Below are 17,686 nucleotides of genomic sequence, written 5' to 3' on the forward strand. Positions count from 1 at the left end.
GTCCCTTTATGTAGAACATGAGGAAAGCATGTGATCATCTTAACATTACTAATATGCTTCTGCAGAATGACAGAACATCTACTTAAACTCATAAGACTTAATGACATAAATGTTTTCACTGCAATATCTGAAATTTCTATCAAACTTTAAAAAAATAAAAATGGATCACAGAATTAAGCAATTCAATGTTCAGTGTGCTCTGTCTGATCTGTAGGTTGCTGCTGTTGCTTTTTTTTTAGGGAGTCATGCTCCCATTTAAGTTTAATTAACACACATCCTCTGATAAAGACTGGGAGGAAATGAAGTTTGAGTTATATAAAACAAGGGAACAGGTGTACATTAAGCCCACAGTACCACTATCAACAAACAATCTTTTATTCATGCCATCACATTTTCCTTCCTGTGCATGCTTCCTCACAGTAGTTAGCAGTCAGAGAAACTAAGCAACTCCACTGATACAGAGTCCATAAATGCATATAACAGGATGAACAAGAAACGTAAAACAGGATAATATGAAAATACTAATCGCACAAAATAATAATTTAAAGTTTTCTACTTTTCTGGTTGGAGAACCAGTTTTCAAAAAATCCCTTTCAATAATGATAGATAGAAAAATCAAACTTAAGTCCAACATATTAAAAAGAAAGTTACAAATTCAAAGATCTACTGAAATACTGCCACTGAACAAGAGAGCCGATTTTATATACTATTAGTATCACAGGGATATGAGGTTTTTCTGCGCCTAAGGGAGGATTTTGTTACGAGTCTTCAAAGACTCTTTAAAACCCCCATCTAAAAGTAATGTGCATAAAGTAGAAATGTCTTTACTACAAGTAATTAAGCTTTCATGCTGCATTTTTAGAGGCATTTTTCACATTACCTTTTATAAAATTGAAATCAGTCGTAGATACTCAAAGATATTTCATTTTTTTACAGCCAAATGCTTTCATTCGGAAATCAATACAGTTATGTACCCTTGACATTTAGTAGGAAAGCTGTAAAATCCATGTCAGAATATTTACCAGTGCAGTACAGAAACTGCACAACAAAGCACAGATTCCCAAAAAGTGTGACCACAACAATATACTGTATGCATCACCTTAAACATATGCATTTTGTCAAGTTAAAACTGAAAAGGATCTATAAACTTTCTGCGAGGAAATTTAGTGCTCTTGCCTCATAAAGAAAAGACTGAAGTGACTATTTCTGTACCTATCAATATAAATATAAGGAAAGCAAACGTTGTATAGCAACAGAATCGTTGCCCATTCTCACTGTAGAATTAACTTACAAGAAAGCTAAATAATAAACCCTTATTCTTTCAAAACAACAGTTTCACAGAAATAAAGTGAAACTTGTGCTGTCACTGAACAATTGTAAAAGAAAATTTTGCCTTTGCACCTGCCCCCAGAAATATAAAGTTATTCAGGAGAGACCCTTAACAGATTTGACTGTTTTGTACTGATTTTGTTGGGTATGTTCGCTGAATTTCTAAAATAAGTTTTGATATGTAAAGGGTATACTTTGTTATATAGCATAAATTCAATATAATGGATGCAAAAGCTACAGTATATTTGTTGAAAAATGGTTCAAATATTTAAATTTCCAGACTGATTATCTGAAAAAGAGCAATAGGCCCAATTTTTTCTTTAGTCATTTGCTTTGGAATCTATCTTCTTGATTACTCAAGCTACGCAAAGGATGATCAAGAACACTGTAAATTCATCCACGGATTTGCAACATCTTGAAATGATTTCTTTAGACTGCAGGAGAATAGCAATGGAAAGTAACAGCATTTCCAGAACTGCAGATGGTGTGACTGGTACTGGCCTAGTGACTCACAGTGATGTTTACAGACTACATGTCTGTTGCCCTTACTGGATTAATTGATTCACCCTCTTTCTGCCTTTACAGTAGGGCAACTAGTTGATATGCAATACCCAGCTGTGGAGATGAGTTTTCCACTCCAGGTCTTTTCCCTACAGCTCCCTTAGAATGAGGCCATTTCACTGTTGAGGCTAACCCCAGGCAGCTACTGTACTCTTAATTAAAAAAAATATATTGATTTCCATAGAAAGGAATTAGTTGTAAATAAAAAAAAATCTAGTGAAAAGTATTCTGTTATCACAGAGAAGAATACCTGGTCATTTAGACTAAAAAACTAAAAACATCAAAGGATTTCAAACGTTTCTGACTGGAGTCAGGTTCCAATCAACAGTTGTTGTGTCAGGTTTTAAATTATGACCCAAATAGGACTCCATGGCTGGTTCCACTCCAAACAGCAGGAGTAGAGTATTGGCAGTGTACTCAAATCCATACCTGAAACAGGTCAGTTGTCTATGAAGCACTGCAATTTAAAAACCACTTGGCCACACTTGGGAGGTAAATTTACACATATTTACAGTAGCCACAACATTTTTTTTCACAACAGTGTATAACACCTGTTAGACTCTCTCTCGTCCACAAAATTCAAGAATGAGGTTTCACAATGGTTAACTTATTTTCTGTTAAAGAAAAAAACAAACAGGGAGGGTACACTCTACTCCTAAGCTGTTGTAATAAGTTAAGAGTTGTTCCAGTTGCCAGGCTGGCTGGCATAGTGAAAAATTGCAGCTGTGCTCCAATGACTCATCCTCAGAACTGCTGCCAAGATTTGTATCCACAGGAACAGCAGTTAGGGGGGACACATTAGTACTTTCCAAGCAAAATAAAACAGTTTTATCAGTGCTTTATGAAAAAAATAATCGTTAACGTATACAGTAACATGATGCAGAAAATGGTTCGTTCAAAATGGGATTTGGAAGGCACATTATTCAGTAATCAGCTCATGAAAAAAAAATTATATTATATTTACATATAGTTGATATTCTACAGTGTACGGATTTTCCCAAGTTGCAGTTCCTCTCCTTAATCATATATTGACATGAAAACACACATCCTAATTCCTGTTAAAGATGCCCATGGCATGGTATTCTGCTTCTTAGCTTGTCTTAAAGCAAGTCGCTCTTAAAATGAACGACATGCCTACTCGGCAACTGTGAAAATGGTGGAAGACCAGAAACTCCGCAGGGTCAACAGCTAAGAGGCTCAAGGGAGAAAGTGGCATGAAGTCTAAGACAGCAAGTACAATGATGAACCAAATCGAAACCTGGAGTGCATAGACACAGAACACAGAAAAAAATGCCAGAAATGTTAATTAAACAGGTAATAAGAAAGGAATTCAAGAGGATCTTAGGAATATCAAGCATTGGGGGTGAGGAATGCCTGGAAGAGCACACTGGAGATGAGTGCACTGACACAAGGATGTCAATGAAAGCAAAGGCAGACGTCTGCGCCATCCTGCACCAAAGCAAAAACAAAATCACACCAAACAGCAATCTGCACTAGGTTTGATAGCAAAAGGAAGGATTTTTTTTTTCAGTCAAGGATGACTCAACTGTGCTAAAAGTGAGATAATTATGGGAGGTTAAATATTTGAAGAGGAATGAGCAGCTATTTAATGAGTTGGTGTGGCTAACACACCTCAATTCTCCTGCAACGATTTGTCTGAAAGTTCTACTTAAGGCGTGTGAAACAAAAATCCTAGAGGTTGGTGTCCCCCATATAGTATAATGTCAATATACTGAGGTTATAGGAGATTCAAAATGTCATTACCTCTGATGATTTTCACCAGGGTTTGGTCCACAAGATCTACTAATGTAAAAAACTGTAGATAATATAGCTACTGTAGCTCATAAAACAACAATATGACTTGTTTCTGCACATTTTTAGATGCAATTAACCACTGGTCTGGAGGGACGTTATACAGTACAGTATACTGACATTATACTATAAACTAAAAAAGAGAATTCCCTAAAACAATCGACGCAGCCTTAGGTTGCTGGAGATAAACGGTCCTAAAAAACACTCCTTCCACATAATATGTTCTTCTTGAGCCACCCGATTAGATGCTGGGAAGCAATGTCATCCACACAGACAAGCAAACCTTACAGGCCCTTCTAATAATAACAACTGTACAGGAGAAGTGACATACCCATCACTCATAATGTTAAAGGCAGACATTGCAGTTAACAGCGGAGGATCTCTAAGAGTTTATTTTTGTGATACAAACCCAACCCCCCCCCCCGTCTTCAATCTTGATTTCTACTAATTATGAAAACATGAAAGATTAAGCTATACATTTCCCACTGAACGTTCCATATTTATTTCAGTTCTCATCTGTGTTGACACCCACTTAATGAACAGCTCTAAATGACAGATGACTGTGAATGTTTTAACCGGCACTATAAAAACATTATAGAATTGTTTTTCCTGCATGAAAATGTCTTCATTGTTTGTATCATGCATGTAAAATGTTTAAGCTTTCAGAGCAAAAACTTTTTCATTCTCATAACTACCTGTTCTGATCTTTATTACTAACATACTTTCCAAAAAATCAGAAAAAAAAACATGAAATGACACTGCAAAATTTTCAATGTGTATAAAAGGATAATTTTGAAAAGAACCACAAACATTTGTTTACTAGCATTAATAAATGTAAATTCCAGATCTGAAATAATGCATAATAAACACGAGAGATGCTTTTTGCAAAGACATTCACATTACATAAATCCGAACTACACAGACATGAGTCATACTTTTGCCCATAAAAGCACCAAAGTTACAAGAGTTCTGCCCATAGAAGGCAGAGATAAGGGTCTGTTCTGACAGTTGGCAAGGCAACAAGGCAGGCAAATAAAGTGACAGGGCAGTTTCAAATTCAGAGTAAGAACAGTGCACGCAGACCAGGATTCTTAGCAGTTACATGCCACAGTTCGGAAGTCCCAGTGATCAGCTTATTATGAGTAATTATGAGTAAAGAGTTTGTATCTCATCTATGTGGTCAACTTCCCTTCCAAGCTGGTACTGGTGATGAAGATCTAGGCATTAAATATGCTTTTAATTAATACAACAAATCATATATCCAGCAAACAGACTAAACTGAATTCCCATTCTTAAACGTTTATTCCTCCAATTCCCTTTGACTTAGTGAGGGGTACCACATTTAAAAGCAGAGATCTGGGAGATGTCCATTGGACCAGCTGAATTAAAAGTGGAACTGTTAGGCCTTTTTTGGCATGGAAATTCAGTGGGCAGGTTACAGTTTAAAACGTAAACAGAACCTCCTTAAATATGTGTTGTGTAGGGATCTAGTAAACATGTAAGACCTTCACAGCGATACTCTGCAACAAAGAATCTTCCATGTGAATTATCAGGGTTGTAAAAACTGAAAATTTCCCCATCCACTTTTTACTACCAGTTCTATAAAATCCATAGCTCAGGAACACTTATGAATACAGATGGAAACAAAAGCATATACAATTAAGCAACAGTAATAGTGGATATCTGCCAGCTGTGCATGGTTTTTAGAGCTTGTTTAGAGACAAGTTTAACCACAGGGTTTACAATCATGTAAAAACCTCTCATTGGAGCCATCAACCTGTATGATTTAATTATTTTATTCAAATTATTAAGAAGAGTACACAATGGTGTGCAAGCACAACTGAAAACACAAGAAGTCAAATGCTTCTCGAAAGTGCGCAACCCCCTTCAATCAGGTAAGAAGCCATGTGAGATGTCAGGTGCAAGGGCAGAGGTTGTGCGCAATCCAATCATGAGCAAACGTGCAGGAAACATCAGGAGTTTAAACAGGACTTTAATGCTGAAGATTAAAAAGCTCCCACCCCCAAAAATGCAACTTACATGTAACTAGAATTTGAACAGTGTCACTCCTAAAATTATGGCAGCTGGAGAAGGTTGTTTAAAAAAAAAAAACATGAGAACTGAAAGGGATTACTTTTTAAAAATGGGAGAAATGGAAGTGGGAAATATAAATAAGAAATAATCGATTTTGGTGATGTTTGTAGTGTGTGTACAGAGACTAATGTAAAGTAATGCATTGACAGTAAAGTCCCATAATGTCTTATTAATTTGAAAAAGCACAGGTAACTTGGAACTGAAATGGATTGATTTTTAAAATGAACTTTTCCTAACTTACATCACACGTAAATATTGTTTTATGTTTTCCTTTTATTAGTAAAATGAAATAATTCTTGTCTCATCATTAAAAATGTATCATACAATGAGCTCGGACTGTTGTGGTGAACAGACAATCAGACAGGAACACAGAATGTATAATACAACTAAGGAAAAGAAAAATAAATAGGGCGAGATAAGATGCAACTCTACAGGAAGGAAATTCAAAGCTGGCAGGTTGAATCATCACTCACAATTTAGTACTGCTTTTTTAAAGCAGTGGTTCCTCCACTCTGAAATCAATATCAATATTATACAGCCATTGTAGGAGTTATAAAGGAGAGTAGCTAGCACACTGAAGTGCTTTTAAACACGGTGCTCATTTTTGTAGAACAAATTGGTTTTGCATTACTGCATCAAGTGGGCGTTTGTATTCAGGCAGAGATCTGTCTACAAGGTTATGGAGAGCTCTCAATTTTATGAAAATATGAACTTTTGCTGAGTTTTGAATCAAATATGCTAAACACAAAGTGAAATAAGAACATAAAAAAGTCTACAAATGCGAGGAGGCCATTCGGTATATCCTGTTCATTTGGCAAAAGCCTTGTGCCATTTCCATTGCCTTGTTATACAAATATACAGACAGTATCTTTCAACTATGAGGATTATCCTCTAAGGAACAGGCCCACAGCAAAGTTCAGATATTTTTAAAACTACACTAATATACAGTAAAACCTTGATGGAGCCTGTCTGTTTTCAAACATGGCACACATTATAAGTGTGAACTTCCATTCAGATAAAGCCACATCTGTTGGGATACTTCAATCTTTCATGCTTCCGAAAGACATGAGCTGAAAGCAGTCACGCACGGGTAAAACTGTGGTCTCGATTTACAGATTTGAACAAAAGGACTTTCAAAGAATAAAGAATGTTTCAAAGAATGTTTGCTCTCGTAACCTTATATAAATACAATACATTTTAAAAGTATGGAATGAAACTGCAAATCAACGAAAAATACACAGAAAAACCGAATACTTAAGGAAAACAATTCTGTGAGAATTACTCAATTAAAAAAAAAGGGTCAAAGGTCTATTTTTCTAAAGAGGACAGCTTGCCATTGCATACAAACTGTCAAGGAGGGGGTTGGAAACAGCTTCAGCACAAAAGACATTTAAACAGAGAAGCGTAACCACAACAAAGTGAAAGTCACATTTCTTCCTAGTTCACAGACACAGATTTTTGCCTTATATAGTCACTAGCCAGATGTACTTTGCTAAGGGTCATGAAACAATAATGAGCTGAAAAAATATTCTAAACATAAGAACCAGTCTGCAAACAAGGGCAATCCATTTGACGCAACCAGTTCATTTCAGCAACTTGTTACAGCAACTAATAGATCCCAGCATCTCAAACGGCCACTTCTTGAAAGAAGCAGTAGCACTGATTTTGACAACATGGATGTTTTGTTTTTTATTGCAGACTCTCACCACCACCTTTTGTGTTAAAAAAATGTAGAATACATAATTAGACATTTTGAACTGGTATTGTGAGGGAAGGATACAAGAATACAGGAGCAGCACAATCCTGGAACTTATTATATACAAATTGAACCATTTTGTCTATAAAAGGACTGCAGAGGATAGTGTTGATAATTCTAACTTTGTATTATATACAGCAGCATCTTAAAATGTAATAAACTCAAAGCACTCGTGGGAATAAAACATATGTCCATTAACCTTATAGGTTTGCAATACCCTTTAAAATATTAAACACGCAAAAAATTTAGTTAGAATTTATGAGCAAAATATTTTTGATGGGTTATGATAAAAATGTGAAAATAACGCTTATGAAATGTTTGTGCATTTCAGAATGAAATTCACACAGCTTAGTGCTGCAAATGTCCCAGTCTGAACAAATGTGTTCTTGTCCTTTCTTACTAGTTTAATTTCTTGACCAGCAGTAAACTCTTGATTAGTTTAGAAGTGGGGTCATAAACTGAAACTTCCCAAACAGGTCCATGTGTAGGAAGTCTAAAATGAAACTTAGTAAAAATGACCAAAGCTATGCTTTCAGCATACAGTTATTTCTACACATACTGTACGTCACAGTATGTACATAAGCATACTGTATGTATGTACTGTAGTATTACAAAAAACAAGAATTAATATTTACTGCATTATAACAGACTACATTAAAAGCATGGAGTTGCATTTCAAATAATCCTAATAACATGGTTGTGTGTTAAATTGAGAGATTATTTAACAAGTGACCATTTCATGAAACACTCCTCAAAACTACATTCTCCTACAGCCTGCAACTCTAGAAGAAAAAGTGTTTTTGTCAAGTTATTTTGTCTCTTGGAGCCTCCTACTTCTATGTTTATAGCACTCCCTTGATTTTATTTTTAAAAAGCATAGTTTACATTATGAAGGTTTAAAAAATGATGAAACAAATAGCCTAATTTAACAGCCATTTAAGGCATTGGAATTTCCACTGGCAAAACATCTAAGGCGTTGAACAAACAAACCATTATTTAGTTGGTATTGATATTTTGGGAGTATCTAGTGATAGAAAGATTCCCAGTTTACCGTTTTCAGGAACAAATCTTTTGCATTTGGGTCTATATACAATCACAAAAGTCTATTGTATGAAGCTGGGTGAAAGGTGAGGAATCCTGAGCACCACACCTGAGCAAAAGACTGTAATCATCTGTGAAAACAAGTACTAGAAGAAACTACAACTATCACCCTTACTCGCCTTAATTAGCAATAAATGAATTACAGTATTTCACTTTACCGTGTGACCTCCACACATTTTATTGCTTTTCTTTTGTATGTATATTTTGTATTTGTTGTTTAGCTAGTTTTTTATAGTTCACTGTATGAATTATGCTTTTGGGATATTAATTGATCTCCTAAAACAGAAACTTTATTTGTACAGTATGTGTGGTCTGCAAAGGGTTAGCAATATTTCGGTTCTGGTAGAAGTGTTGTATATCATGCTCTTGATTTGCATGGCTTGAATAATGTTATTTCCAAGCATTTGGAAAGCTCTGCTCTATTTTTTACAGAAATACATTAGAATATAATAATGCTTGATTCACTAAAGATATGGTACCAATCTGAAAAAAATATCAATCAATGACCCACTGCTATGGTCAAATAAACCATTTTGTTATGCTGTGTTCTGGCCAATACTGAACAAAACAGGGTTTGCTCGCTTGCACAATGGTACACTTCTTGAACGCACCAGGTGACTAAAAGCCTCACACTACCATTCAAACCTTATCAAAAATCCTGTTTTCTAATGTCAAAACCTTTAGATTTGATAAAGTTATTGTGAATTTGGCATTGCATTTCTAAAGCTTATTAATGGTGAAGGCGATATTGATAGGAAATGTAAATACTGGCAGCCCTAACTGAACTCAGTTAACTCACAGCACAGCAGTATAAAATAACTTCAGGAAATAAGGAAAACAATTTACTTACAGGCTTCTTTAGAAAGAAGATGGAAAGAGCTCCAATCAAAGGCATGTCTCCAAGCAGGGGGTCCATAACAACTCTCATTACCCCATGAAGCTAGAAGTATTAAAATAAAAATAAGATGAAACATTTACAATTTAACACAAGTTTTACACTGGTATTTTCTGTGCCAAGTACTAATAGCATTTGTGTAGTGTATGGGTTTTGCTCTATAAAGTTATCATTTGAGATTTTTTTTCTAAATGTATTAATTTTTCTAAAGTAAAAAAACCTTCACAATTCATATACTGTACAAGGCCTCATTTACTTCTTGGTCTTAACAAAAAAGTAATGTCACCTGCCATCTTCTCTTTAGCTTCTGAAACCTGACAAGATTCTGTGTCACCCAGAGATACACAGAAAACAAAACTTCTTTATTATATGTGGGCATATATAAATGAATAATGTTTGAATACTTCTACATTTCCTAGGCCTGCTTTGGCCACTAATTAACATTTTTATTTGTGCTGGTCAACAGCGAATGACTGATTCATACTACAATGATAGCCATTCAATCCCTTACTGTTCTTCATTTTAAAAAATAATAAGTGACTCTACGGAGGTCTTCTATTGAAAATAGCTGAATTTTGGAGCGTACTAAACATTACTATTTTTTTCTGAAACAAAAGTCTATTGTTCTGAAACTGAATTTTATTGCTGCTACTGAATTTAGGGGAACAGGTCAAACTCATTAAAGAGCAATCTGTACTATAAAAGCAACAATTCAATTATTTGGGGACAACAGCTGATTCTACTATCCTAACAATGTCCTTGAGCAAGTAATTCCTAGTTCACTAATTCAAAATAAATGAAATGTTCCAGTGAGGGAGAAAAGCAAGGAATTAGAAAAGTGTGTCATTTCAAGGGCGTAATAATTGGTGCCTATTTGCCATTCCATTCTGATGTGCCATTGCTTCCATGCCATTCCATTCCAGCAGCCATATCATCCTGCAACTCACAACTGGCAACCCACTAAGTGTGAGGTGTGAGCCTGGTCAGTACCTGGATGGGAGACCTCCTGGGAAAAACTAAGGTTGCTGCCGGAAGAGGTGTTAGTGGGGCCAGCAGGGGGCGCTCACCCTGCGGTCCATGTGGGTCCTAATGCCCCAGTATAGTGACGGAGACACTATACTGTAAACAGGTGCCGTCCTTCGGATGAGAAGTAAAACCGAGGTCCTGACTCTCTGTGGTCATTAAAAATCCCAGGGCGTTTCTCGTAAAGAGTAGAGGTGTAACCCCGGCGTCCTGGCCAAATTTCCCATTGGCCCTTACCAATCATGGCCTCCTTATAATCCCCCTCTATGAATTGGCTACATTACTCTGCTCTCCTCCCCACTGATAGCTGATGTGTGGTGAGCGTTCTGGCGCACTATGGCTGCCGTCGTATCATCCAGGTGGATGCTGCACATTGGTGGTGGTGGAGGGGAGTCCCCATTAACTGTAAAGCACTTTGAGTGGAGTGTCCAGAAAAGCGCTATATAAGTGTAAGCAATTATTATTATTATTATTATTTTATTTGCACAGAAAAGAATCTGCCATTTCTACTTTACTGCCCATATTTCTTCCCTTGAACTGTATTATAAGAAACACATAGAACAGTGCTCGTCTTTATTATTACCATCTGTATGCAACAAATACAAAGGTTAATTTCCAAGGTCATTTCTCTATACAGAAATAAAACAGCATGCTCAAGTCCATGTTGGATTGCAAGGCTACATGAACAGAGCAAAGAGAAATGTCAAACTAGTTTTCTTCTTAGAGCAAAAATACTGCTAAAAATGTGTCTGAATATATTGTTGTTACTTGTGTGACATAATGCTGATGGGTACATGGATTTTGGCTTCAACAAAGAAATTACATATAATTGATCAGAAACAAAATGAGAAAAGTCACATTCTTCGACGTACAGTATAGACCATAAAGCGCTCAGGTATGGATTAAAATGAATTTGCAGAACTAAAAGAGGAAGCCAATCTATGTGGGCTGTTATTCTTACAGAAAGCGAGAGAAACCGAAGACAGGATGTATTATAAATAACACACCACAGATCTGTGTGTGGCATCTGTTACCAATATTTGATTCAATACAGGTATCTCTATTAAAGATACACAGGTATCAGGCAGAGTGTGTTGCCACAAACACTCATTTCAGAGAGGACCTTTCAAAGGTATGTTTGAAAACCTTTAAAAACAACCTTTAGCAATTTCTGATAAATGAACTAATCTCCGTGCACATTAACCAATTTAATCTGTTCTAGCTAGAATGCACAGTCAGGATCTACAAAACACATTCTTGACAGGTGTTTACGGATTGATCTCCAAGTGTAATTAAGCAGTAATTGAAGGTGGCCTCCAGTTGGTCTTTAGAACAATTCAAGTCATGAAAAACCAGGAATGATGCTAGTTTAGCAGCATTATCTGACTGGAGTTTGATGTCAGCAAGTCTGGAGAGCAGCATTATAGAGATCAATATCTAAATAAGCTGAATTGTCAGAAGTGTTCCTTGGGAATGCTGGAATTTCTAAACATCAATAAACGTTAAATAGAATCAACAAAAAATGTAGCGCAATCACTCTGTTAAATGTACTAGCTTCAGACGGAGAAAGAGACAATAACACATTGAAAAAAAATCTAATAAAAAACATGAAATGAAAACGCATTTGCTTTTAGTTCTCAGTGCTAGAGTAAAACACTGTATATATGTTGCACTGAAGGTAAGGCCTCACTGATTGAATCACTGTCAAATGGCCAGAATATCAAATCTCTTTCTATTTTGGTGCTCAAGCTAATAGTAACAGTTATTTATCCATCAGGATGGTAGATACATCCTGATGTCAAAACATGATCATAGCGCACATACTATAGTTAAGAAAACTAAGGACTTTCAGGCATTGAAACAAATGACCATAATATGAAGGCAGAAATAATACATGTTCTGACCATGAAACTGGATGAGATGTACACAGCTGTACTTAACAAAACTGCTGTTTGCAGCAGGAATTCAGTGACCAGTATTGATCTTGCAGTGCAAAGGCGTTTTACAGTTTGATGATGATGGTGAACAAAGCCTCAAATCAATAAAAATACAAAGCCTTCTATCTTAGCTTGGTTAAGCTGTGCACTTTATTCCACAGGTACTGAGAGACTAACTCATGGGCTTTTTCTCAGTAAGAAACACACTCAACATGTCAACATTTTTATACAAAAACATATATAAAAAAAGAACACATACACAAAACTCCTCAAATACTATTAAGGCCTCTATTTATTTTTTGCTCACTCTTTAAAAACCCTTTTTACCCTGTACACTTTCCTTGTTTTCATTTTAATAGTACTGGATAAAACTCAGATTTTAAACACTCGAAGAACTCCTATCCTCTTTAAACTGCACTGGCTGCCTGTGAAATTTAGAGTGGACTGTTTATTTCCAAAGGCACTGAACAGTCTAGCTAAGGAGTTGCTGCATGAGTACTGTTTGGATGTTTATCCCACAGTACATCTGCTGATTGTGGCCTTCTTACTCTACTCAACTAGAAGTCTACAGAGTCTTGTCACGTAGAGCACCATGGCTCTGGAATTCTTTTAAAATCCTTTTTAAAACTTGCTTAAAGACCTACCATTTCATTTAATACCTGTGGAATACCTCAATACAAAATTTCATTTTTCTTGTGATTTTTGCATCCCACCCCCACATTTTGCTTCGACTCCATTTTATGTGCTATTCTGTTGCACCTTTGAGTTATTTCACACTAAAAAAAATAATAATAATATTACCTGTATGCTTTTGATGCCAGCTCTGCAATAGTATCTTTTGATATCAACGTCAATTTCAGTGTTTCCCACAAAGCTGAAAAATGAAAACAAAATGATGGATAAAGCTAAAAACACAGTAGAAAGTGGGAGCATATAAAGATTTGTGGAATTCAGTGTCTAAAAACATGGTAAATCCTGTTTATATGCAGTATTGTGTTTTCTCTGACATGGAGTTGGCATTTTACCAAGAAGGAGTCCATAAAATCAAATATTTACAAAAATTTCCTTATACTGTGAACAACCTTTCTATATTCAACTCCATCAAAGTACTGAAAGAAAGTAGAGTTATTTTAAAGGACAACAAACACTTGGGAGAACTCTGATGTGCTCTGCTCTGAATCATGTACTGTAGGTTGTTACAGATGTTTGAATTTCTACTTGCTGCACATATTCTGCTGCAAAGCTCAGACTGAAAGCAATATTCAAGTTCACGTGATGCGATGACTTATGTGTCGTTAAATATTGAATCTTTCTGATCTTGACTTCATGTCTTTATGCATTTGTATTTATAAATTCATAACAATCTCACTTTTGGTATTAAATTTAGAGTGATCACGAAATGTTCTCTGAAACACCCAGCCCTCATTTTTGCAAGTGCTATAGTACAGCAGCAGCAAGAAGGAACACATGACAGTATTCCAGCCTACTACAAACACATAAAATGTATTATAGCTATTGAGGTTTCTCACTAACTCTGATGAGGTTCTGCAGTCTAATAAGCTCCTATCCCAAACTCCAATTTCCGAATTGTAAAGCTATTAAGATGACCCCTTACAACTCAAATAAGCACAATTCAAAGTTACTTTGGTCATTATTGATGTGGTTATTCCACCAGCTTGGCATTATTCTTGTGAGATGCGTGGTGCTGCTGGACACTGTATAGCAGTCTCTGGAGTGCAACAGTACTTTTGCAGCATATTCAAGTGTTCTCATTAGCCAAAGAGAACCTCACTTGTCAAATAATTCCATTATTACGGGCAGGCTTAAGAGCGATCCTCAGTGTTACAGACAACCTGCAGATTTTTGTGAAGACATGCAATTGTAGAGTAGCGTAGTTCTCAACAGCAAAATGATGCAGTGCCTGTCAAGATGGTAGAGATCTAATAACTAAGGAATCAAGGACTGTGTGTGTGCACAACCCTCCATGCTGTCATCAGTGTGTGTAGGAGTATGTTCTTTTATGCATACTTCTTCATAGTTTCTTGTATTTAATTGTAAATGAACCAACTTCATAGGTTAAATTTGTCAGATTAACAGTATACTGAGATAGTAAATAAGATTTTCACGTCTTCCTTAATTTTGTTTGTATCAGAATTATGTGAATTATAATCCTACTTTATGCAGAAGTAGAACACTTCCTAAGTAACCAGAAAAACTGCTTACTAAACTATTGAAGAACTCTGAGCTGTCTTTTACCTTATCTCAAGGTCCATGATTATCTGACGCTTGTCCACATTCTCAGTGTAAACTTTAACACCATTTATCCTCAGGGGCTAAAAGAATAAAAAACAGCACAAATTCAGGTACAATTTCTATTAGCTTGTAAACAACATCCTGTGTGGTACAATTCTGCCCTACACACATTATAGGACACAGAACAAAATGTTCTGCTCTAGGGGAGAGTTAGGACTAAGGATAGTGCTTTTTATTTAAAACCTGAATAGGATTAAGAATGTTTTTCAAAGGAAGAATTACTTATATTAAACTACGGCAAAAAAAAACTGGCTCTATATATATATATGCTGTGTGTAGCCAGATAAACATATATACTAAGCAGCAAAAGAAACATTTATAGCTATGTTTATAAACTCAGAAATGATTAGGAAAATGACAATTATTTGTAGCAAACATTTTAATGAACAGACAGTTAAATTCATTATACCGATTAATATTTTGTCATTAATAGGTTGTTTACTGTGAAATTCATAGCCTGGTCCCAGGTGGTTGCAATCTGCTGGAAGCAATTCAAACTGTACAAGTGTGCAACATGCTCTGCACTAGGTTGCAGGTGCTGTCCTGTGGGATTCTGTCCCATTCCTCCGGTACAATCTGAACAAGCTTGTGCTTGTTCACTGGTCTATGAACCCCAGTCCATGCCACCCCTACTCATCCTACATAACTGTCACATGCTCATCATTAACAAAAGCCACTGCTATATGTGTTGCACGAGGATATGCTGGGACCTGCTTGAATGCTGCTGTGTCTGGATGAGCCCACAGGATGAGGTTCCATGATGTGATTAACACATTGTCATGAAGTTGGGTTGCCACTAGACACTCCTATCCAAACCATCACACTTGGACCATCATGGTCTCGCAGATCATAGCCTAGCATTGAAAGATTATGTTTGGCCGCAATATCAAGCCAGGTTAGAAACTGCTGACAGTGATCACCCTAGACAGCAAGTGACTGTGTGCCAACTTATTCCAGCCTCCAACATAACGAGGGAACAAAGGTGTTATCCTCTACAAAAGAATGATATATTAGTTCCTTTTTTCTTTCTCGATTTTAATCAGATCTGACATTCGAAAGGTTAAATCACCTTATCACTTTGGCGCAATCCCCTCTCTTGTGAGGTATTTTAGTGCTAATGTCATGAATGATCAAGCAGGACAGCCCAACACATTTATTCATCATCCAAAACCTGTACAGTTTATTTTTCTAACATCATAACACATGCAGTCAAGCAGTCAGTTCTTCTGAAGTTTGGCATATTAAAAATTCAAAACATACATGTACAGGTTACCATTGAAGGCTGCTGGTTTTGTCTTCTGAGACACTTCCAAGGAGAAACACTGAGACTTTGGCTATATAAACCCATACCAGGGAAATAACCTCCCTACCTAAACCTACACACCTCTACTTAGTAACAAATGTCTAGGGTCTAGTTTTTGAACAAGGTAAAAACGTTATCAAAGAAATTAGTTCGAAAGAAGTATGGAGGGTCATTGCAATCTGCATACATATTAGGAACAAATAATAGGTTCATTCCATGCTGAAAAAAAGAAGAAAGAAAACACAGCTTTTCGGCCATGGAGCCTTCTTCAGGTGTGAGCTCCAGAAGGCTCCACGGCCAAAACGTTGTGCTTTCTTTCTTCTTTTTTTCAGCATGGAATAAACTTATTACTTGTTCCTGTGTAGCCTACACATGCTGACGCAGCTACCCACCTGAACTACATACATATTATATGTATGTAGATTGCAACTAATGGAACTACATAAGGCCAACAGGAAAAAATGTTAATGGGGCTTCTGATCAATTCCTTATATGGGTGTAAACTGAAAGGGTGAAATGACGTATCGTTTATTTGCCCCACCTTGTCCCCCATGTCGATTTTGGTGAAGCAGAAGGTGCTGAGATGGGCGTTGGCCCCTTTGACTGCAGGCTCTATCGTCTCCCGGAACAGCTTGTCTACAAACTGACAGATGTAGGGCCACATCTGCTTCACCGTCTGAAACGGGAAATGAGAAGCAATTTAATTACAACCATTTATTGCTGGGTTACCAGCAAAAAAAAAGGATTTTAACAGATCCTGTCATTCCAGGTCTCGAATTAATTGAAATTAACGGATGCCCACATCATGGTAAAAGCATCCTGCCTCGGAAATAAGGTTTAACTCTGAAAGTGACGCAGTTCTCCAAAATATGTGGGATTGCGTATGGAACATTCAGCACAAAATTGTCAGTAAAGTAATGATGGAAAAGAAATGGGGTAGACCTCGTGATGCCTGATGGGTTTTTTTCTTCTCTCACATTCTGTAAAACTAAATTTAGCATGTTTGCATGCACTACAGAATGTTTATACTGTACCATCAACTGTAAAAATAAAACCAAAAAGGCTACAGAATGCATATTCCCTATTTCCCTTGGATAGTCTTACAGAGGTTAACCCTCTTGGGCTAAGACCTCTTAGCTGATTACTGAAATACCGAATTCCAAAGTTTTAAAACATTCAAGGTCACTAGGTTATCGTGTGCAATGATAGCTCCTAGCACTGTTACGCCTACAACACAGTCTTAAAGGCACAGCGCGTACTGTATGCTTGTGATTTGAATCTGATGGGCAAAACAGCAGTATCTTTTTGAAGGGAAACTAGAACTGGCAAATAATCTGACAGGATAAAAAAAGTGACCTAAATAACCAAAACACCTATAAGCTCAGCAGAGAAAACAGATCAGTTTCCCACATAAAATAGTATCAAGGGACATCTGTGTGTCTGTATGGGCAACAGAGCTCTAGATTGTAGCCTATTTATATCCACAGCTTTAACAAGGTCAGAGAATGCACAGCACTGCTAAAATAATACACCAAGACACAGTTCCTTCCTACCCCTGAAAA

The 17,686-nt window shown here is 36.5% G+C and overlaps 1 protein-coding gene across 4 annotated transcripts in view; it reads right to left on the reverse strand.

The window, feature by feature from the left end:
* esyt2b (extended synaptotagmin-like protein 2b) overlaps nucleotides 1-17,686 on the reverse strand; it is a 65,424-nt gene that overhangs the window by 30,083 nt on the left and 17,655 nt on the right. For all 4 annotated transcript variants that reach the window (XM_015354868.2, XM_015354867.2, XM_015354869.2 and 1 more), the window contains exons 3-6: nucleotides 16,666-16,800; nucleotides 14,765-14,841; nucleotides 13,310-13,382; nucleotides 9,504-9,593 (exon numbers count right to left, since the gene is read on the reverse strand). In XM_015354868.2, the coding sequence (XP_015210354.2) occupies nucleotides 9,504-9,593; nucleotides 13,310-13,382; nucleotides 14,765-14,841; nucleotides 16,666-16,800 (375 nt within the window). The remainder of the gene's footprint in view (nucleotides 1-9,503; nucleotides 9,594-13,309; nucleotides 13,383-14,764; nucleotides 14,842-16,665; nucleotides 16,801-17,686) is intronic.

The sequence above is a fragment of the Lepisosteus oculatus genome, chromosome 6, assembly GCF_040954835.1.
Source record: "Lepisosteus oculatus isolate fLepOcu1 chromosome 6, fLepOcu1.hap2, whole genome shotgun sequence".
Lineage (NCBI taxonomy): Eukaryota > Metazoa > Chordata > Actinopteri > Semionotiformes > Lepisosteidae > Lepisosteus > Lepisosteus oculatus.